General features: G+C 36.9%; 1 protein-coding gene across 1 annotated transcript; it reads right to left on the reverse strand.

The window, feature by feature from the left end:
- Window positions 1-1352: 1352 nt before the first annotated feature.
- LOC141392451 (pickpocket protein 19-like) lies at window positions 1353-13520 on the reverse strand. Its single transcript, XM_073965392.1, has 7 exons — window positions 13047-13520; window positions 2448-2570; window positions 2235-2387; window positions 2079-2175; window positions 1913-1972; window positions 1703-1838; window positions 1353-1635 (listed from the first exon to the last, which is right to left on the reverse strand). Exons 1-7 carry the CDS (start codon window positions 13518-13520, stop codon window positions 1353-1355), a joined length of 1326 nt encoding a protein of 441 aa, XP_073821493.1.
- Window positions 13521-22942: the final 9422 nt, after the last annotated feature.

Raw genomic sequence — 22942 nt, forward strand, 5'->3', positions numbered from 1 at the left:
AAAGACAAAGCTTCAATGGAGTATACAAACAAGTCGAGATCGAAAGACACGGTATTCCAGATTGGAAAAGTAAAGCAACAAATATAGAGAATTTGAAATCTTTTCATCATTTCATGAAAAATATTCTGTAGAGAGCCAACCCATTCATGGGAAACTCCCTTCTTCACTCTACGTGGTTTGGACTTTTTCTTTCTAATTTTCCTGTATGACGGGCGATCACACATATAAGATGTGTTCCTTTACTTACCTGAGGTTACCATTTTAACCTGCAAAGCGTTCCTTAACCACAAAAAGTGGTTAAAGAGGAGAGACAGTAAAAATGCCTTTCTCTTTTACCGTAGGCTACCAGACAAATTTCTTCAGGTAAAGAATGGTAGAACTAATTTTTCGACCTATGTTCGACGATTATTTGACAATGAAGAAAAGAATGAACAAAAACAGAAGAAAAAGTCGAACGCTGACAAAAAAATTAAAAACTGTGAAATAAGAGAAGAAAATTGAATTTTTTTGTTTCTTTCTGACATTGCTACCAGATCTACCATTTTGTCGTTCCTTTACGTTTCTCGTAAAACAGTTTATGAGAGAGCAATTTTGTGCCATTTTACCATTAACAAATTAAAGGAACAAAGTTATAGAATGTGACCCAACGTTTCCAACACGACCGGAGGGTAGTATTTTCGAATTCAGAGGGTCAATGCTTCTGGTTGAGACCTCGGTTAATACTAATTTTGTGCAGTGATGTTGTGGTAGTATGCTGATTCCGAAGCCCGTGTTGGCAATTCGCCTCAAAAAATGTCGCTGCTAGTAGCAGAATTGAGTTCGACCTGTATTATAAACCTTTGATAGCTTCTGTGCCTAGGTAATGGTAGCACAGGGTGTGTGGCTGGGTCTAACCAATTTAAGTTCGAAAATGGTTTATAATGGTCCACTTCTTTAAGTACCTCCCTCACAAATGTTCAACATTTTTGTTTAAGTGCAGTTTAAGCTCCGTCCTCTTTACAGCGATTTTATATTTATCGTGGGCAAACTTCAGGTACCTTCTCCGCAATACTTTTGAGCTTTTATAAAAATTCATATTATTGTCAGCAAGTTCTTACGTCCAAATGGGTCCACAAAATTTGGAACAGCTCCTCAATGCATAATTTTTGTGAAAAAGTATTTTGTTGTTTAGGAGATGAATGTTTCAATTCACACAGAAGATAGTTTCAATTTATTCACCTACCTTTACATTCTACTCAATTAATTATTTGTTCTTCTTCTCAGACTTTTTGACGCGTGTGTGTTTATTGCTTAAGATCTACTAGACAACATTAAACAGGTACAGATTTTATTTTACGCAATTATAATTAATACTATTCTCTTATAACATCAACTTTAGTCCTTACACGAACTTTTTGTGATAGAAGTGATACCTTCAATTTGGTAAATATAAAACAAACGGACCATCTTATGACAGCATAAAGAATTTCAACAAAACTGAATACCGATGCTCCCAGAAATAGACCCAATACACCACCAAAATAGGCCACCATATCAAGAAATGTGTAATCCAAACGGGATGCATACTTCGTGAGGGTATCACGATTATAATAGACGTGGGCATATATTTCGGGAATTTTTGTATTTGCCTGAAAACTAAAAGAAATATATAAAGTTAAAAATTACTAATTTCAAATTGTTTTGCCTCAAGTCGCCTACTTACCTGTGTATTGGCTGAGTATTGACAGCTACTAGATATACCATTGACAGGCAATTGTCGATACAATCACAGTTCATGCCTCGTCGTGTATCATTTATAAAGTGGTCTTGGAGAGGTCCTTTCAAGTAGTTGAATACATCTACGAAATAATTTCGAAAAAGTCTTAATATTTTTACAATAAATTCATGTGAGGTTGATATGTATAGCTACTACCCCTATGCCTGTATAGACAAGCCAAATCTGCAACTTTACATTCCTTGTTATTATATTCACCTGAAAAAAATGTATGAAAAAGTTTAAATTTTTAATGACGCTCCTCTTTGTAAACATTTATGATTCTTACGTAGTTCTGGAAAAAACAACGACATCGAACAATTACAATGTTTCATTATGAATTTATGTTGACAATGGGAAAGGCAATTTAATTTGTTATAGGGCAATCCATCGATACGTCCATATTTCGATGATTTTTCATTCTACAAAACAAATTATTGTTGACTAAGGTCATGTGTAACCCTTTAACGGTCTACCATACCCAAAATAAACAATTACGCTTTTCTGGATCAATGAGTCTTGCCTCCGATGCCGTTTCGGTTAATATCGGTGTTATCATAACATCAGCATGTGTGTTTGGATAAAAAATATGATATAATATTTGACTCCATTCTTGAGCTTCTTTGACCATTAACTGCAAAACAATTTTATTGCGTTTTCATTTTCTTTTAGGAATTCCATCTTCAATACTTACCTTAAATCGAAATGAGGTGTATGTATTGGGTCTAACATAGCTTGCATTATATCGCAATATAAATGATAGTCCAGATTCCGCTCCCGATTTGCGTACTCTCCAGGGATAGTATGAATCTTTTAGCTGAAAATAGAAATTATAGTTTTAAGTTACGTCTTGGTTTTATTGCCCACACCATAAAATAAAGGTGTAATTAGGTTGAACCACTCCGAGCAACAACTCACATTACCAAACTACGCGTTTATATTGTACTTCTTGGTACCGCTAACTACGTACAAATAAAGCTAATAACCCATCATTTTAAAAAGGGCATGTCATCCGAAATAAATAGTTAATACTATGGCCATCAAGAGTTGATAAATAACCAAAAAAAAACATATTTTCTATTTTTAGATCTGTTGAGATGAATTTATTTTGTCCTCTGCCGAACACACGTTCATTACCATTGTAATCATAACTTGATAGCGGAATTTTCATGTTTTTCAAAAATTTAAATAGAAAAATTATATTCCCAATTCCAAACACATGGCGGCTGGTTCTTCGATGCCGGATTGACCCGGAACTACAATACATCAGAGTTCCTGCCACGGACTGCCACCTCAGTGTACACATGTTTGTATTTGTATCGGTTTTCTGTATTGTAAGCAGCATATGCCGAAATGCCTGCTCCGGAACAACAGTACATCAGAGTTCCGGGCAACGGCTACGCATTTGTATCGTTTTTCTATGTTGGCAGCATATCCGGGAACGCCTGCTCAGGATTCTTTTGGATTGTGCCGGGAGGAGGAAAACATCGGACCAATATGGATGTGCTCAGTTTGTCACATCCGCATCCACCACACTCAAACTTTGGTGAGATGCAATAGATGCCGGCAGTGGCTGAAACTTAATGGTTGCTCTGGACTCGTCAATGTTGCGTGAACACAGTGAGCGGTAGTCGTCATCTCCTCCTCAGCAGCCGCACACGCAGCACTTAACACATGCCGTTACTGTTCCAATCCCTGAAAATGCATTCTTTTTGCAATCAATTGCAACGGCCTCCAATTTCGATCGATCGAAATCATGGTCGTGAGGGTTAAGCGAACCGAGTTAATTGACAACTACAGATTACAGAGTTGTGATGGTGACAAAGTACTGAGGAAGGATCGCACCAGAAGTGGAATTGGGGGATTAGCTTTTCTATTGCACCAGTCTGTAGAATACCGACATATCTCGCTTTAGACTGGCACTAATGAGACGTACGTGGAATTTATCGGGTAGCAGTCAGGCGTGGAACTACATAGGTATAGTTGCTTAACGTATACATACCGATTAATAGCTGTACTCAAGGTTTTATGTCCAACATTAGCCCGCTTTTGGAAGATCATAAGCGTCTGGTCTTGGGGGGGCTTTAATGGTCATCATGACTTGTGGCATTTGGTCCACGGCAATGAATAGAGGGTTATTGGGCCCTACGTTTTGCACGGTCGGCGAGGAGGCCCCAACCAGAATTAGCGGAGAGTGTCATAGTTGTTCAATTATAACCATCGTGTCACCCGGTGTGTCAAATGACATTACGTGGCGACCTCGTTTCGCTTGGGTCCGATCATCTCCCTGTAAATGTATCCATCAGCAGACCGCCCGATTTCAACACCTCTGAACGCCGCACTTTCATCAATTATGAGAAATCTAATTGGGCCAGTTCCAGAGAGTATCACCGCTATAGAGATATGCCCAACCCTTCTGACGTCCGGTTGACAGAATCGCCGTTCCATATACCTGCTAGTCGCATACTCGAAGTGAGACCAAATTTCTTAGCAGAGGCGACGGGATTGTGAAATGAGCTTGACCTAGTGACCCCAGAGTCAAGTTGGTCGCTGAGCAAAAACGGAACAAGTTTCTAAATCTAAATCAAAAGTTTCTAAAACAAAATTAGAGCCGGAATAAGTGAATTATGGGCAACGTTTAAGTCACTGTCGAACCCAGAAAAAATGAAGATAGGGCCTCAGTCACGTTTTGCAACGTTACCCTGACTGATATGAAAATATGCGCAAGTTATTTCAATCGACAGTTGGCCCTGGGAGTGACAGGGCGAAGAGAAGAGTACTACGTCGCATAAGACATGTTCTTGTGGAGGAGGAACCACCGCAATTTACAATGGAAAATGTTGTGAACGCTAAATTATCCAAAGCGTTGGGCGCTGATGGAATCTAAAGGCTGAAAAAAAGCTCTCAACATGTCTCTAGCCACCCACATCGTTCCCGAAGTCTGGAAAAAGAGCAGTGGGTTCCCACTACTGAAGCCAGGCAAAAATGCCAGCAAAGGTGACTCGTACAGGCCGATTTCGGTTATTTCTCCCGTAACTAAAACTCATAAGGCTTTTTTCATCAAAAGCCTTTGATACTGTCAAGAACTACATGCTGTTTAAGGACATCGAACAGATTGCCTCAGGCCATGTTTGAAACGTTGGATAATCAATTATATGTGCGGACGCAATTCGTACGAGGAATTCTTTAACCATAAGTACAAGCCCCGTAGAGAGTTCTCAAGGGTAGTTGATATTTCCGGAACTATTTAATCTCTACCTCTCTTATATTCCATCATCTCCAGACGGCATTGAGATCGTTATGCGAATGATTATACGTTCTAAATCTACTACCACTACAGATGTGAGCACTTAGTTAAATGCCATGTTCGATGGTAGCAGAATTTTGATCACCAACTTCCCCATTATTCTACGGGTCACTTTTGACGACGTCCGCGTATGCCGCAGCTTCCTGCAACAATCTGAGATTTAGGAACAATGTCGTCAAGTCACTAGCCGGCAGCACTTGAGGTGTAGATAAAGAAAGCATGTTGACCACATATGTATAATGCGATAGGTTGGTAGGTAGTAAGCTATGTAGCGCCAGTATGGTCCCCGAATAATAGTGCAACGCGATGGAAAACAATTTCAAACCTGTCAGAAAGCGAACATACTTGCAATTTAGTCAATCCACTTGTGCTCGACTGCTAGAGTAAGTTCCCTAAATTTGGGATCTTCTGGGTTCGTCGCCTCCGCTGGGAAATTTGTTCTTGTATCGGGTATTATCTCGGCCATAGTACAAAATGTGGAGCTATCAATTTGCTAGGCCAGCTGGTCATTGCCAAGCCAAGTAAGGTCAAATGGTGGACCCGTGAGCTGGGTCTGATGCGGAAGGGAGTTGCGCGCCTGATGAAGCGTTTGCAAAGGGCAAGACGAATCAATGCGGAATATATGGCTCAGCGTAAAGCTGAGTTCCTTGCTGCTCTTACGACGTACATGGACGAGCTATCTAGGAGTAAAGAAGACGATTGGAGGAGATGTATACTGGACAACAGGTATGATCCCTGGGGAAAGGTATACCGTGTGTGCCGACATGGTGGGTCCAAGCGTCAGGTTGACCTACGGGCTTTGCGTCTTGGCTCCACGTCGACAGCCTCGGGGTGGACGGGAAACGTAGGGATTTTGCTGGGGTCTTTATTTCCGAGGTTGGAGACTCATTCACCTCCCCCGCTTGTGTGGGAGTTGAAGCGTCATGAAGTTGCGGACAGTATCTGCGGATTGGAAGTAGAAAATCGCCAGGTATCGACGGCATGACTGGAAGGGTGTTCCTTAAGTCGCCTGATCGGGTGAGGAGTAATCCTCGCTCTTATCGGGGCATAAGCCTTCTATGTATACGGTACATCAAGCAAGTCAAGTACTATGTCTGAGAGCACAAGTTGACTGTTGTTGTTGGTATGGTCAGAAGAGTCTTGCGGACCGACTGGGGTTTAAGCAGGCGTTCCGTGCGCACCATATATGGTGGACATTTTGTTGACTATGCAACATATGGTGCACCTGTATGGTGTGCCGCAGCAGTGTCTGTTGTTGGACGTAGAAAGCTCTTGTCGTGTCAACATGTGGTCATGTTAGCATGTCTGCCAGGTGTCGCACTGTGTCCACGGACACATTGCAGGTGTTACTTGGCGCCCTGTCCTTTGACCTTGAAGCGACATGTACGACTGTTCTGTATAAGCTGAAGCGTTGCTTGCAACTGTCTGAGGATGATTGGCTCGAGCCTTCTGATTTGGTGGATGGGGATGTTTGGCGGCTCAGTGCAATCCTTCGGGAGGATGGCTTCGGGTATAAAAATAAGTAACAAATAACACAATCTCTGAAGTTTCTATGGAATTGAGCGCACAAAAGCGCGGTGTAAAAACACTGGCGCAAAGTCATTCAGAGCAAGGAGACCCTCAAAAGTGGCACATAACAATTTCTATCCATGAGTTGGCGATTGGAAACAGCGTCGCATCGAATCCAGCGGCTATGGAATATTTGGGGACAGTCGTATTTACCTACAAATTAGCGGAATACCCACAAAACTGAGGGTCGCGTATTGGATGAAAGATGCAAAAGAACGTTCTTTTAAAATGGTTATTTTCAGTATTTATCCCAACCCAATGAAGCGTCCCATTATGAAACCAGTAAGGAAAGGATCAAAGTCTGGCGGCGCTGACTATATGATACCCTACACCACTGAGAATATGTAAAATATATATTGGAGATATATGTACATATTGTAAGCACTGTATTTGTAGGAACATATAAATTATACGTGTTCTGAATGGAAGGCTTAGAAATTATAATAATATGACAAATTGGAAAAATATATTATTCTATCTTGGATTGTTGAAACATAAAGAAGCCTTTTTATTAATCTTATAAAGCAGCGGTGGGATCCGCAAAAACCAATATACGCAAAAAACAGATACTGAATATCAAGAAGCAACAATTTAGATTTGGAGTCTCGTCCTATTTGTGATCCTGAAACAAATATCCTCTGCCAAAAAGAAAATTTGGGCTGAGGCTAGTTTGGATTAGTAAGGATATACATATGTATATTTAAAACAATTGGCGAATTGTTTCAAAGAATGGACGGTTGGATGATTTGATATAACGCTGATTCGAATAAACGTTTGGAAAATAACTAAACGCAAATGTGAAAAGAACAGAAAATCTTACCGGAAGTTCAAATTTGCATTGGAACCTCTTAGCGACATAATCAAATCATGCTGATTGTAAATTGGATATCAACTCAAGTGTAGTAAGATAAAAGGAAGTTAAATGATTGATCGAAGGGCAGGTAAAAGAAAATTGGATTCTATAAACGCAAGAAGAAGTTCTACAACACAATGGAAGGATCAAAAAGGTACATATATGTTGCGATGGGTATTTCTAACCCAATACTGTGCAAATTCAATAGGTATGTACTTCACAAAAATTGAATTTAGTGGGAAACTTAAAATTTACCATCATTGTCTCGTGGTATAACATCGCAAAGTCATGATGTTCTACATGTTTTGTTCATTGGATGTGTTAGTTGTGCTATGTGTAGCAAGTGGAAGGCCAGTTGCAGCTGTTATTAGGTGTATAAAAGCCTCTTTGGAATTAGATGTAGAATTGAGTGCATCTGTACTCAAAATATGCCTGAGCTTCGATGATTACAATGTTGTTGTCTAAATCAGAGTGTTTTATGAACAATCAAAGGATGAAATCTCTTTTTGTAAATAATGACATGTCCTTAAATTATTGTGCTGAAAATTATTTCAAATTTTGATGACATGTGCTGCATTTTGTTGCTTATTAAGAAGGGTTGTGTATTTATATGTGCATGAAAACGAATATATTGATAACTTCTGGTTTTTACACGATAATGTAATTGATACCAGTACCCAAATATAGTTTTGCTAATGATATCCCACATATAGGGATTATCAAATCGAAATGTTCATTTTGAGGTAGCAAAGTTTTTAAAGCTTAGTAAAATGTATTTAGAGGGAAGAAAAGTTGTTCTAAGAATAGTAAAAGAGTTTAAGAATGATTACCTTATTCAAGACTCATCATCCTCGCATTCTAGCCACAATCTTTTAGTTAAAAGAAGGATGGCGAATGCAGAATGGCACAGATTTCAGAGATCTGAAAAGGAAAGATATTCCAATGCCGAGATTGGGAGATGAAATTTATAGATAAAAAAGGCTAAAGATGTTCACTGGTCCAGCTGCGCAAGTGAATATGATCAACTTTTAGAGAATGACAACTTCTTCCAATGCCGCCATTCTCTGGTCCAGTTGCGCAGGTGAATGATATCAAATTTCAATAGATCCTAAAAGAATTGCATTTATATATGTTTCCCCAGATTCAGTTAGAAGTGGATGTCTTTAACGAAATACTAAGTATAAACAATCCGAACATAAAAGTGAGTAGTAGACATATTGTTCTGATAATAGTAAAATACCAATTTTTTGGTGAGAAATTATAAGTTTGAATGATTTTCACTAGTCCAGCTGAGCAAATGAATACAGGTAGTGGTGGAAAAATTATGGAGTGTTGACCTACCTTATCAGGACTCATCCTCGTATTCGAGCCATAGTCTTTTGGTTAAAAGAAAGATTTGCGAATACAAAATGGCATAGGTTTCAGAGAACTGAATAGGAAACTTATTCCAATGCTGAGATAGGGAGATGATATTGATAGATATAAAGGTGGCAATAATGTTCACTGGTCCAGTTGCGCAAGTGAATACTAATGATGAAGAAGTAGACATCACAATTTTTAAAAATGTAACTGTTTTAATAGTGTTTCAAGAAGATGATTAAAGAGTTCATACAAATGAATATTTATTTCGAGCGTGTCTTGTATTAAAACATTAATAATCTCGTTGGATCCACTAATAAACATGAATTTTTTAGAACCGAGGGAAGAATAGTAAAGAGTGAGGGATTCTTAAGCAATGATGAGAGCAGGGTCATTCATAGTTCTGCATTCAATAGCGAAACAATTATACCAAGATATTTAAACGAGAACTGCTGCTCACATTTTCATTTTCGGCAGATTCTATACGAATATAATTCTTCTAGAGAATGGAGGTTTTTTTGGAATAGCCGTAAAAATTTATTAGTATTCAAGTGTATACATTTTTGCAGGCAATGTTTGCCGGAACAAATAGTAGTTAATAATGTTGGTTTTACATTTAATTTTATTAGTGATTTTTGCGAACATTTGTCTTATCCCTTTGGGTTAATAGGAAAAGAGGGCATATATTTCTATAATCATAAATATTAAAAAAATACATAAATTACATAATCATATACGATTCCAAAGTCAAGAATGAATAACAGTTAAAAATACATATATTCACTAGTCTTTATTTGTATGTGAATATACGATACTTAAATTGATAATGACATACATACCTACAACAGAATTTTGGAAAGAATACTTGCTCTTAAACATATTGCTTAAATGTATACTTCATTTCATATTTATAGACATTTAAAGGATGTAGGATACAGAGTAATCCAGTGCAGATGACGGTTGTTAAGTTATAGTTACTGTCTAATTGAAGATGCCCACGAGGACGTGTGCAAGGGAGCGTGGCCGAGTTGTAAGCACTGTATTTGTAGGAACATATAAATTATACGTGTTCTGAATGGAAGGCTTAGAAATTATAATAATATGACAAATTGGAAATATATATTATTCTATCTTGGATTGTTGAAACATAAAGAGGCCTTTTTATTAATCTTATAATATATAAATCCGAACTGATTTCGATATAATATGATACACTTATTACTAGACCAAATACCATCACACATTCCAAATTGCATCAAAATTGGACAGATACAGCGTGTTTGGTTCATCGGCCGAAAATATATATGGTAGCTATATCCAATTCTGAACCGATTTCGACATAATTTCTCAAATTTATTTATAGATCAAATTCCGTCACACGTTCCAAATTGCATCAAATACCTCAAATCGGCCGAAAATATATACATATGGGAGCTATATCCAAATCTGAACCGGTTTCGATATAATTTGGCACATTTATCTATAGACCTAATTCCGTCATATATTCCAAATATCATCAAAATTGGAGAGATATAGTGTGTTTGATGCATCAAATACCACAAATCGCCGAAAATATATGTGGGAGCTATATCCATATATGAACCGGTTTTCACCAAAACCAATAGCGTTCTTCCGACGGGTTAAAAAATGTTCTTTCCCAATTTTCAGCCAAATCGGTCAATAAATGCGACCTGTACGTTGCGAACGGATGGATGGACAGACGGACATGCATACCCAGCAAAAATTCAGATCCATTAGTCATTACGTAACCCATTACAAAGTAATGTAAACAAGCTTCTTTTCGCATTACAAGTAAACTGAAAAGTAATGGGATACTTCTTAAAAAAATACAAGGCAAACCTACTTACTTTCCTCCTCACTAAGTAATGAGGACGGTGGCACAGTGAGTGTGTGTCCGACTATAAATCCTAGGGTTGTGTTTTCAACGCTCACTGTCGGCACGCGAGTTTTTTTTTAATTAAAAAATAACAGTTCGTGGTGCACATTTAAGTTCTTAAGCAACCCTTAATGTTCGTGTGCGTGGCATAGTATGTAGAGTCTTTGGCTAGAAATCAGAGGGTTCGTGTGTTCAACTCGCACAGCGAGCGAAACATAGTAAAATAAAAGTAAGAAGTGTAAGAAATTAAATAAAATCTCTACATCAACTGTTCTAAAAATAGAATTTTTTTCAAATTACTTTTCAACTTCTCGTGGCCACAGAATAACTAGTTATTCTAGTGGTCATAAAATAACTACAAACTGAGTGCGACATGCCCTTGTAAAAATAATGGGGAAGAAAGGGGGTTTGCGAGTAGTTACGGCTGCCAAAAATTCCTTACAAAACCCATGATTTTGGGAGGACTTTTTTTGCTGGGTAAATAGACTCAGAAAGTGATTCTATGCATAGCCCTAGTAGGAACTATAGGTCTATCTCTTTTTCTTATGCATGTTACATACAAATGCACTAACACAGAATACCCCATACCACAGTGTGGTGTAGGGTATAAGAACTGAGAAGATAATGTTGACGATTAAGGTAAGGTCTTCGCCGGCAATGTCAGGACTCTCTATAGCGAAAGTGCAGATTACACATTGGCGGATGTAGTTGCGAAGTACAAGGGCGATATTACTGGCACACAGGGAATGCTATGAATTCGCAAAGACGTCACAACGAAAAGTTAAAGTGGCAATTTTAGTATCAGCAATGAACGATCTGACAACTGTGTTGAACGACATATATACTTATAATAGGACAGTATTTAACAAATTTTCTATTTTTACAGTGTTTTATTTAACTTGCCTTGGTGTGTGTTTAGTTCAAATCTGGTAACTCATTTTTAACACGGTTGCAGTTGACCAATCGAACTAAAACTTTGCACACTTCTCAGATTTGGATGACAATGCACGAATATGAAATCAAAACCAATATTGGTCCATTTTTACACTGTTTTACAGTGTTTTATCTAATTTGCTTTTCAAATCTGGTAACTAATTTTTCACACAGTTGCAGTTGACCAATCGAACTTAAATTTTGCACACATTTCAGATTTGGATGACAATACATGAATATGAAATCAAAACCACTATTGGTCCATTCTTACAGTGTTTTTGCGGCGTCAAACTTAACCCCCTTTTTAAATCTGGTAACTGATTTTTAAGACGGTTGCAGTTGACCAATCGAACTATAACTTTGCACACTTTTCAGATTTAGATGACAATACATGAATATGAAACCAAAACAAATATGGGTCCATTGTTTCCTATAGCCCCCATATAACGGTACCACCCGATTTCCGGTATTTTGCTTTTCAAATCTGGTAACTCGTTTTTCACGCAGTTGCAGGTGACCAATCGTACTTAGACTTTGCACACTTTTCAGATTTGGATGACAATACATGAATATGAAATCAAAACTAATATTGGTCCATTCTTACAGTGTTTTTACGGTGTCTAACTTGACCCCCTTTTAAAATCTGGTAACTGATTTTTAGCAAGGTTGCAGCTGACCAATCAAACTAACACTTTGCACATTTTTCAGATTTAGATGACAATACATGAATATGAAACCAAAACCAATATGGGTCCATTTTTTCCTATAGCCTCCATATAAAGGTACCACCCGACTTCTATTTGAGGATTTTGTCTTCAGTTTTAGCCCGAATTTGCTGTAACTTGGCATTTGGAGTTCTCAATACTCCAGGAGCTTCCCCACTAAAAATTGTGGACGTAGGTCAAGGTTTAATATAGCATCCATATAACTGTACCACCCAATTTCAAGCATTTTAATCTACATTTTCTGCTCAAATGGACTGTAATTCGGCATTTGGGGTCTCAGTGGTCAAAAAATGTATTTACTAAAAAGTTAAAAATAAAAAATAATTTAAAAAAATTAAGTTTCAGTGTTTTATTAAGAAATGCACTTAAAACTAAAAAATAATTTGTCGCTTAGCCTCAATATATACATTCTTCTTCATGATAGAATCTCTCAAATAAAACGCTTGCCGTTTAATTCATAATTCATTCATAATTTAAATGCAAGCGTTTTATTTGAGAGATTCTATCATGAAAAGGAATGTATATATTGAGGCTAAGCGACAAATTATTTTTTAGTTTTAAGTGCATTTCTTAATAAAACACTGAAACTTAATTTTTTTAAATTATTTTTTTTCTACTACCCATCATAACATAATGTTTATTTCTCTTACCTTCTTTATTCGCGATTCCACCGATATAAGAGAATTGAAGACCAAACAGACTCCTTGATCTGTACGCTCCCGTACAAACAATTTACAGCAATCATATTCGGTACCGTCAAATGAACACCACACAAATATTTCGTTGCAACGGAATGCCATAAATTGTGCCAAGTGATTCAATGATATGTCATTAACAACCTGTGGTAGCGGCTGACGTTTCAATAATTTACCAACTGATGATAAGTAAGTGAAGGTCATATTCTCCATTGCCACCAGTAGATCATAGAATGCTTTTTGCGTCTCATTCGATGGATTGTGTGGTAGAAATTTCTCTTTAGCTGCTTCATAACGTATCCAATTGATGTGATTGTAGGGACACAAAGCCACAGATGGAAATTCTATGGCATAAATGGGTAAATGTGCTGTCTCCACAACAGTGACCAGCGGTTGTTCGTCACGTAAAGTTGTCACCATAAAATACATAAACACACAGCCGAGAAAAGCAAGCAAAATTACCAAAAACCAAAAGAAACGGACGGATTTTCTGGAGTCACGATTCCACAGATATTGAATGCCGTGAATACAGTCACCACAAAAAGGCGACATCCTCGTGGTAACTGAGCCTTTTTCATTATTTTTTGGAATCGTCTTCTTTCGGGTGTTCTTTACTTGTTTTTCACTGTTTGTTTGAATCGTCTTCTTTTCTTGGAAAATTTGTAAACCACAAGGATGTTGAAAATTTGTATTTTTATAGTGAACCCAATCGTTAGGATAGATCATGACTATTGACCCAATGAAATCTTTTTAGGAAATGTTCAGTATTTTGCTTGCCAACCATTTTTGTTTGTTGATGAATTGAGCCTAAAACAAATACATTTGTACAAAACGAAATATGTGATTAATAAAGTATGCGACAATTTGACCGTTTGGCGTCATAAATTTACTTGAGAAAGTTTTTTAAGGCGTAGTTGTGAAAACTTTGTAGAATAAAAACATGAATGAAATGATGGCCGTGCGTACATTCTTTCATTGACAAAGTGCTAAAAATATCCTTGCCTGCCATATTTAATGTTTGAAGTGTGTGTATACTCGTAATAATGATTGTTTGAGTGCGGAAACGACAATACGAGATTCCAATGCAATTCTTATTTTTCTACCACACGTGCGACTTTGAAGGATTCATAATTCTATACTGACATGTCTGAAAAGCACAAAATTATCACAAATACGTGAATTGTTTCGCCACAGTTAGAGCTTGAAAAACAAAGTGCTTACTAAATATACATGTTGAAGATTAGTTTATTATAACGTAAGGTCATATTGTGAGGTCATAATTTGAACAAGGGAAGAGGAAAAGAATGGTGGTCAATTAGTATACGGTGATACAAAAGATGAATAATACGGTACTACTAATTCGGTTTTGTTGTAGTGTTGAGGCATTTTGACAATTTTAGCCACATTTTCAGACCGCTTTCGGAATAATTTGGAATTTGGGGTTAATAGTGGTCAAAAATCTTATGGACATAGGTCCGTATTTCGCTATAGCCCTTATAATATAACGGCGCCTACCGATTTTCGGTATTGTAGAAGATTTAGCCTCATTACAGTACGAAATGACTGAAAGTATTTATTGGGAGCACTACATTTTCCATCAGAATTTTCTTGCTATAGATCGACATTTTGATATAGCCCTATCTCTAACTTACGATTTCAATATTTTCAAGACCTTAGTCTCCCACGGTGTATTCAAGTGATATACTGAAATGGTGTATACTGAAATGTTTGACATTTCTGTCTTCGTTGGGGACGCTGAATAAGTATTTGATAAGTAAACAAAACCCTTGTCGGACTTTGTAAACTTGCGTATTTGCGTCTAGTGAATATATTGATGACATATGGGTCCTAATATACACGACTTATCATCATCATCATGAATGAACATAACAAATGGTGTGAATTAATTTCTTTTACTTCATTCATTTACTTTCATTTGTCAACTCGAAAAAAGAAGTGAACTTCTTCTTCTTCTTCTTTATTTGCGGATCCGTTTTTCGGATATTAAGCGACCATACAATGTTATAGTATTACATTTGAATATGTTTTAATATTTTATATTATGAAATTATTGACAGCTCTCGGTTTTTAGCAGCATGTAGCAGATTTGTTTCACATCCGTATCCTGTCCACTCTTGGATGTTACTTAGCCAGTATATCTCTCTTCTGCCTCTTGGTCGTTGTCCTTCTATGGTACATTTAATAATACCTTGCATAAACTTGTATTTATCATTCCTCATCAAGTGTCCAAGGTATGCGGTTTTTCTTGATTTGACAGTGTGGAAGAGTTGTCTGTCGATATGCATTCGTCTTAGAATCTCTTGGTTTGAAGTGTGCGATGTATAGGGCACCTTTAGAATTCTTCGATAGACCCATATTTCAAAAGCTTCAATTTTTTTTTTGATCTGCACTTTTGATGGTCCAAGTTTCTACAGCATATAGTAATATAGACCAAATATAGCATTTTACAAATCTAATCTTGGTTGCGAGACTTATTTCGTGGTTGGTAAGTGTGTTTTTGTATTTAAAAAAGGCGTTTCTGGCCATCTCCACTCGACGCTTAATTTCGTTTGATATGTTCCATTGATCGTTAATTAAAACGCCAAGGTATATAAAAGATTTTACACGTTCGATATTTTCGTTCTTAATAATTAGTGGCGTTTCACAACTTACATCTTTTCGACTTACAACCATGTATTTTGTCTTTTTATACCCTCAGCCTTTAGGCTAAAGAGGGTATTTACACTTTGATACGACCAAAAATGTGCCTCATCGAAATAATGGTTTTAGACCCCAAGTATGTTTGTACGATATCCGTTTCAGACAATTTTGAGTAGATCTAGCAATGTCCGTCCGTCTGTCTGTCTGTCTGTCCGTCTGTCTGTCTGGCTGGCTGGTGCGCACGATAACTCTCGAACGGATCAATCGATTCGGTTCAAATTTTGGGTATCGAATTATTTTGTCCAGATTCGATTTAAGTTCGAAGATGGGCCATATAGGTCCACTCCTTCAGGTACCTCCCCCACAAATGTTCAAAAATTGTCGCAAAACTTGTGCGCACGATAACTCTTGTAGGGAATAACCTATTTGGTCCATACTTTGCACATCGCGTAATTTCTACCAAACTTAGATGAGGTTTCAATATGGACTCAATCGGTCCACTCCTTCGGGTACCTCCCACACAAAATTTTGGAAAAGTTCAGTTTAGGACCTGGTCTCGAATCGCTCTGATTTTTGTTTACGCAAGTTGTATTCGCTGTCCTCTATACGACGCTGTAAGTTTCATTAGGGGCAAGTCCATACTTCCTGAGGAAATAGCCTGAAAGTTACAAAAAGCCCTATGACACCGTGTGTAATGGTTGGAGCGCAAGATAACCCTCGAACGGATCTGCCGATTCGGTCCAAAATTTGGCTTTCGTAATATTTTGTCCAAACTTAGTTTCAATATGGACTCAATCGGTCCACTCCTTCGGGTACCTCCCCCACAAAAGTTCGAAAATGTTCGGAAAATTTGTGCGTACCATAACTCTTGACGGAAGTTACCGATTCGGTCATTACTTCGCACATTATGAAATTTCTACCAGACTTAGATGAGGTTCCAATATGGACTCAATCGGTAAACTCCTTCGAGTACCTCCCACACAAAATTTCGGAAAAGTTCAGTTTAGGACCTGCTCACGAATCGCCTTGGTTTTTGTTGTAACATCTTGTATTCACTGTCTCCTATACGAAGGTACAAGTTTCCTCAGGGGCAAGTCCATACTTCCTGAAAAATAGCCTAAAAGTTGAAAAACAAACCCTATGACACCAAGTTTATGGGTGGAAGCGCAAGATAATTCTCGAACAGAAATGCCGATTCCGGCTAAAATTTGGCCTTCGTAATATTGTTTCCAAACTTAGTTTAAGTTCGTAGATAAGCCATATCGGTCCACTCCTTCAGGTACCTACCCCACAAAAGTTCAAAAATATTCGGAAAAATTGTGCGCACGATAACTCTTGATGGGAGTGACCGATTTGGTCCATACTTTACACATTCTCATAATATCTACCAGATATAGATCAGGTTCGAATATGGACTATATTTGTCCACTCCATCCCGTACCTCCCACACAAAATTTTGGATAAGTTCACTTTAAGACCTGCTATTGAATCACTTTGGTTTTTGTTGAAGCAACTTACATTCGCTGCCTCAATTACGATGGTAACAGTTATTTTAGGGGCAAGTCCATACTTCTTGAGAAAAAAGCCCGAAGGGTGTAAAAACCCCCTATGGCACCCTCATGGTCTATGTCGGTCCATTCCTTTAAGTACCTTTTCCGCAAAAATTTTGAACTTTAATCCTAATCAACATTTTTGTCAGTTCCGACCAAAATTTTGAAACCCCCTAACTACATAAGTTTTTTGTGAAAAAAGTGTTTCAATTTGCCCATGCTGAGGGTATATCTCTGTCGGCAAAGCCGACTGATACTTTTTTACTTGTTTATATTTATTTTGATGCCATATTTTTCGCTTACGAGAGTGAGCTTGTCTAGGAGCTGTTGTAGTCCAGTTATACTGCTAGCAATAATTATGGTATCATCAGCGTAACGTATGTTATTTATAATTTTACCCTGAACTCTTATCCCGATCCGTTCTCCTTCAATTGACTCTTGAAATATTTTTTGGGAGTATATATTAAAGAGGAGCGGGGATAATATGCACCCTTGCCTGACTCCTTTTGATATGGGAATTTCGTCTGTCATCTCCATTTACTTCAATTCTTGCCTTTTGGTGCCAGTATAAATGTCCTATGCATCTGATCTCTTTTTCCGGTATTTCTATTCCCCTCAGTATATCGATTAATTTGTCGTGTTGGACGGTATCAAATGCCTTTGCATAATCGATGAAACATATATAAACATCTTTTTGGACTTCCCGGCATTTCTGTACCAGTACTTGAAGGGATAATAGGGCTTCTCTGGTACCCATACCTTCCTTGAAGCCGAACTGTGACTCTCCCATAGCGCTTTCACATTTGGCGTATATTCTTTTGTGAATTATTCTCAAACACATTTTTAATATGTGGCACATAAGGCTAATAAGCCTGTAGTCAGAACACTTTTTTGCGTTCGATTTCTTCGGTATCGCAATGAAAGTTGAGTTCAACCAATCGTTTGGATATTGACCAGTATCATACACATGATTGAAAAGTTGTACAATGAGTGATATGTTGTCTTCATCTATAAGTTTTAAAATTTCAGAAGGAATTTCATCAGGTCCGGTTGATTTCTTGTCCTTTAGTGATTGAATCGCATATTCCACTTCGGATTTAGTGATTGGATTTCCTGTTATAAAAGTATTTATGTCCTTGTCTTGGTTGTTGTCATCCGTTAGTACTGCTGGTGATGCCTTCCTATACACTCCTGCGGATTCTTTTAGTTTTTTATGTAGGTTATAATCGTCATGAATGTTTTGCAGATATTCAATTTCTCTACATTTTTGATTTAGTAGTGAATTTTTTGCTGCTCTGGTAGCGGTACGGATTTCCTTGTTGATTTCCCAGTAACGTTCGTAGTCAACGTTTTTATATTTCCTTCGTTCCACACGAAGCTCCATAATTTCGTCGTTCATCCATTCTTGCTGTGTTCTTCTCGTACATTTTCCAAGATAATTTTTTGTTATTTCGTACATCGTGTCCTTGATATTATTCCATATATTTTCTACATTGTTTGTATTGATAGCTTCGAGTTTATTATTCATTTGCACCTTCACTTCGTTCCTGGTTGATGGGTTATTGAGTATCTCAGTATTTATCTTGTTATATTTTTTCTTCCCTTTTTTAATTCGTGCAATTTTCAACCGTATATTCAGCATCAGCAGATTGTGTTAGGATGGTACATCAGCTCCTGGGTACGTTGAGCATTTGGTCACACAAGATCTAAATCGGCTGTTAATCAAAATGTAGTCAATTTGATTTCGAATGATATTCCTTCTGCTATCTAATGGTGATCTCCATGTATAAAGCCTTCTGGGATGTAATCGAAATGTTGTATTGGTGATGGTCATCTTAAACTCTTGACAAAATTGAATTAACCTGTCTCCTCTCTCATTTCTTTCGCCAAGTCCATATCTTCCAGTTATACCATTTACTTCATCATTCCCCACTTTGGCATTGAAGTCGCCTTGAACTATTGTTATTTCATGTGATTTCGTCATGTTTAATAATTGACTTAGCCGATAGCCTTAGATGCTAGTGCTATTTTTTTATATAATTTTATTGTAATTTTTTATTATAATAAATATTTGAAATAAATAAATAAATAAATAAATAATTGACTTATTTCTTCATAGAAATGTTCAACATCGTCATTATTTCCATCACATGTAGGGGCATATACTTGGATTATATTTAAATTCAAGGGTTTTGCTGATATTTTTATCATCATAGTCCTTTCAGACATTGGGATAGATCCAATTACACAGTCTGCAATGTTTCTTTTGACAATAATGCCTACACCTCTCCTGTGTATCCCTTCCATGTTTCCTGAGTGATATACTACTACATTTTGGGACTGAAAATCGCCGCATTCTGTCCACCAGGTTTCACTCACACCTGGTATATCAATATTAAGTCGATTCATTTCATTGATTGTGTTGTTTAATTTACCGACTTCGTATAAACTTCGGACGTTCCACGTTCCAATGTTTAGTTTTTGGTTGTTTTTACCTCCGGGGATTCTTAGCACCCTCGTTTGGCCGGAGACTGAGGGCCGTGTGTTTTGGTTTGTGTTGTTCATATTGTATGGTTTTCAAGGGAAAATTACTTCAGTGGTTTCCCGTTGCCTTCTGAAGGCTTTATAGTTTTCCATCCATTTTTCAGCCGCTCCTCATGGAGTTCAGACGCTGTTTGCTGCCGCTTCACCTGAAGACAGACGCAGCCACCTGTTGGTCCACGAGACGTATTTGATTTCAGGTTCCCCGTAGGGAAGAAGTGAACAAATTTCATCAAAACAATCGGGAAATATTTCCATGTTTTTTTCAGCGAATTTTATACTGATATTTTCTTGATATATAGTGTTAATGAGACTTAATTTTTGGTGACCTATAGTAAAATTTGACGTACAATATTTATGTCTCTGACGTCATCCCTCTAAAATTATGTTTTGTGGGATGATTTTGAATAAACTCAGATTAAGTCAGAGTTTAACATTAAAACGGGGTTTTTATTTTTAGAGATTCCTGGCGATTAGATAAAATTTACAGATTTGGTGTATTCCATGTAAACTTTAAAAACGCCGATGCACGTGTCTCATATTTTAGCTCTACTTTCATAATCTACCCAGTTTTCCTTGTGATTTTTTTGTTGTCGTACAGTGTAATCTGTTAAGTTTTGCTTGTCTTTTTTGTCGCACAGTGTTATATTTAGGATTGTTACGATGGTACAAGTTTTTCACGGGTATGTCCATATTTCCCGAACAAACTTGAAATATAGTAATATTTATGCGAATCTAAGATAAAGTTCGAAGATGGGCATTGTTCCACTCCTTTCAGTACCTCCATCACAAATGTTCAAAAAATCGCATTAACATTTTATCTTTAACGGAGCAACCAATTCGGTCTAAACTTCGGATGTCCAAATATTTTGTCCAAATCTAACTTCCAAAATGGTCGGTCTTCTCTTTAGGATACCTCCCCCTAAATGTTCAACTTTTTGCGTAAGTGCACTTTAGGGTTTGTTCAAAGATACTTTGTAAATTTATACCCATGCCAATCCTGCTTACAACGATATTATGTTTTTCGTGGACAACTCATGGTCCAAAACCTCTAAGGGACTAGCTGAAATGACTCGATATATGCATACGAAAAAGACATGACTCCCAAAATGGACTATGTCATTGCATGCCTTTAATCCAAATCCATATTTTGTCGGCAAGTTCCTACGTACAAAAACGGGCACAAATTTGTTTACTTGTTTCATTGTAAGTAAATCAATAAATGTATTTATTTATTTATATAACTATTTATTACAAATATTATTACAAATACAAATTATAATAAACTTTTAGCTAAAAGCACTAAGTTCGATTTGCGACGAAATCGTGCAAAATGAATGTATCAAATATGAAAGGAAAATGACAGAAACTATATGAAAAAAAGATAAAAAACTTGCAAATTTTTAGTGGATTTTAATGTAATTTAATGGCAGTAATTGGATTAATGTAGCCTCCATGTAATGATACCGTCCAATTTTGTTGTATTTCGCGGGTTCTTTATCACAGCTTCACACCGAAATGTGAATAAAAAACTTTAATTCGAAAAGTTGTTAATTCAAGGCAATGCATTGTAATGATTACCATAAACCTACAACAAATTATTAAATTTTGCTCAATACCAAATTTAAAGCGTTTTTGCTTGTTATTTATTAAGTACTAAATACAGGTTTCAAAATGTTGTATATCAAAATTATTATTACAAAAATCTAGAACTTGCCCCCCCCTACATCCGATCCTGGCTACGATCTTGAGTATAGGTTGACCAGTAAAAAATCCTATTATCAAAACACTGGCTTATATAAAACGTTGTTGGTATCCGTAACTACTAACCATTATTTTAACAAGAACCTGTCATCAAAATAAGTATTTATTTATGGTCACTAAAAATTGATTGCTTATGTCTGGGGTATCCCCCCATTACACAGTGGATTGGGCGCCAACGAGAAAAATAAAAAAATTCATGAAATCGTTTTAAAAATTTAAAAATACAAGTCGCTTTAAAACATTCCAAATTTTTCGAAACTCAAATTATTATTTCCATTTTCGCGGTTCTTAAGGAGAAAAAGCCCCACAAACATGACTAATTTAAAAAAAAAATTGTATTTATAAATGAGAAAAAATGTTTATATTCTAAGCGAATTTATGAAACACTATTACACTGTACAACAAAATTGAACTTTTTTAAAATTACAAGAAACCCCGCACAGATTATGAAAGAGTACCGACAAAAAGGAGACACGTGTATCGGCGTTTTGAACGTTTACGTCGGGAAGTAACCTAAATAGGTGTGACAAGTTCCGCCTATTTTTACAGGTTTTGAAATATTCGACATCAGATTCCTTGGAATCCTTGCATTTTAGGTATGAAGTGTCTTTGGCAATATTACTGACAACAATGCGAGGTATCTTTTCATGAAAAAAATCAACCCTCATGCGAGTCACTAAACGGGTCTTTTTGGTCCTTTTTTAAAAAAGTTTAAAAAATCCTTTAAAATGTAATCGTATCAGATCAAAATATTCTACAAAATTATTTGTCATACAATTTTACTATAGGTCCCCGAATACACCAAAACTCTAAATCGTACCTAAACGCCAGAAGTATGCCAAAAGTATAATCACGTTTTGGGGTTAATGTTGTACTTTATCTGAGTTTATTAAGTTTTGTCCCACAAAACTTCATTCTAGATAGAAGACTTCAAAGACAAAAATATTCTCCATCAAATTTCAATATAAGTCGCCGAATAAATGAAATATGTATTTGCAATATGCATATATCAAGAAAATATATACATCAAGCTTGCCAACAAAACACCCAAATATTTATACCCTACACCACTATGTGGAAAGGGTATTATAAGTTTGTTTTGGTAAAAATTCATGTAACACCGCGAAATATTCGTTGGAGACCCCCAATGTGGTATACCAATCTTCATATCTCGGCGAGATAAAGCGATTTTGAGATGTGTGTCCGTCCGTCCGTCCGTCCGTGTGTCCGTCTGTCCATTATAAATTGTAATAAAACCCCAGGCCGCAATTATGGACCGATCGTCACGAAATTTGGTATGGAGGTCGGTTTCACATCAGAATAGATCGCTATTTT

Source organism: Musca autumnalis, unplaced genomic scaffold, assembly GCF_047663935.1.
Source record: "Musca autumnalis isolate F117 unplaced genomic scaffold, ASM4766393v1 scaffold_1, whole genome shotgun sequence".
In the NCBI taxonomy this organism is placed as follows: Eukaryota; Metazoa; Arthropoda; class Insecta; order Diptera; family Muscidae; genus Musca; species Musca autumnalis.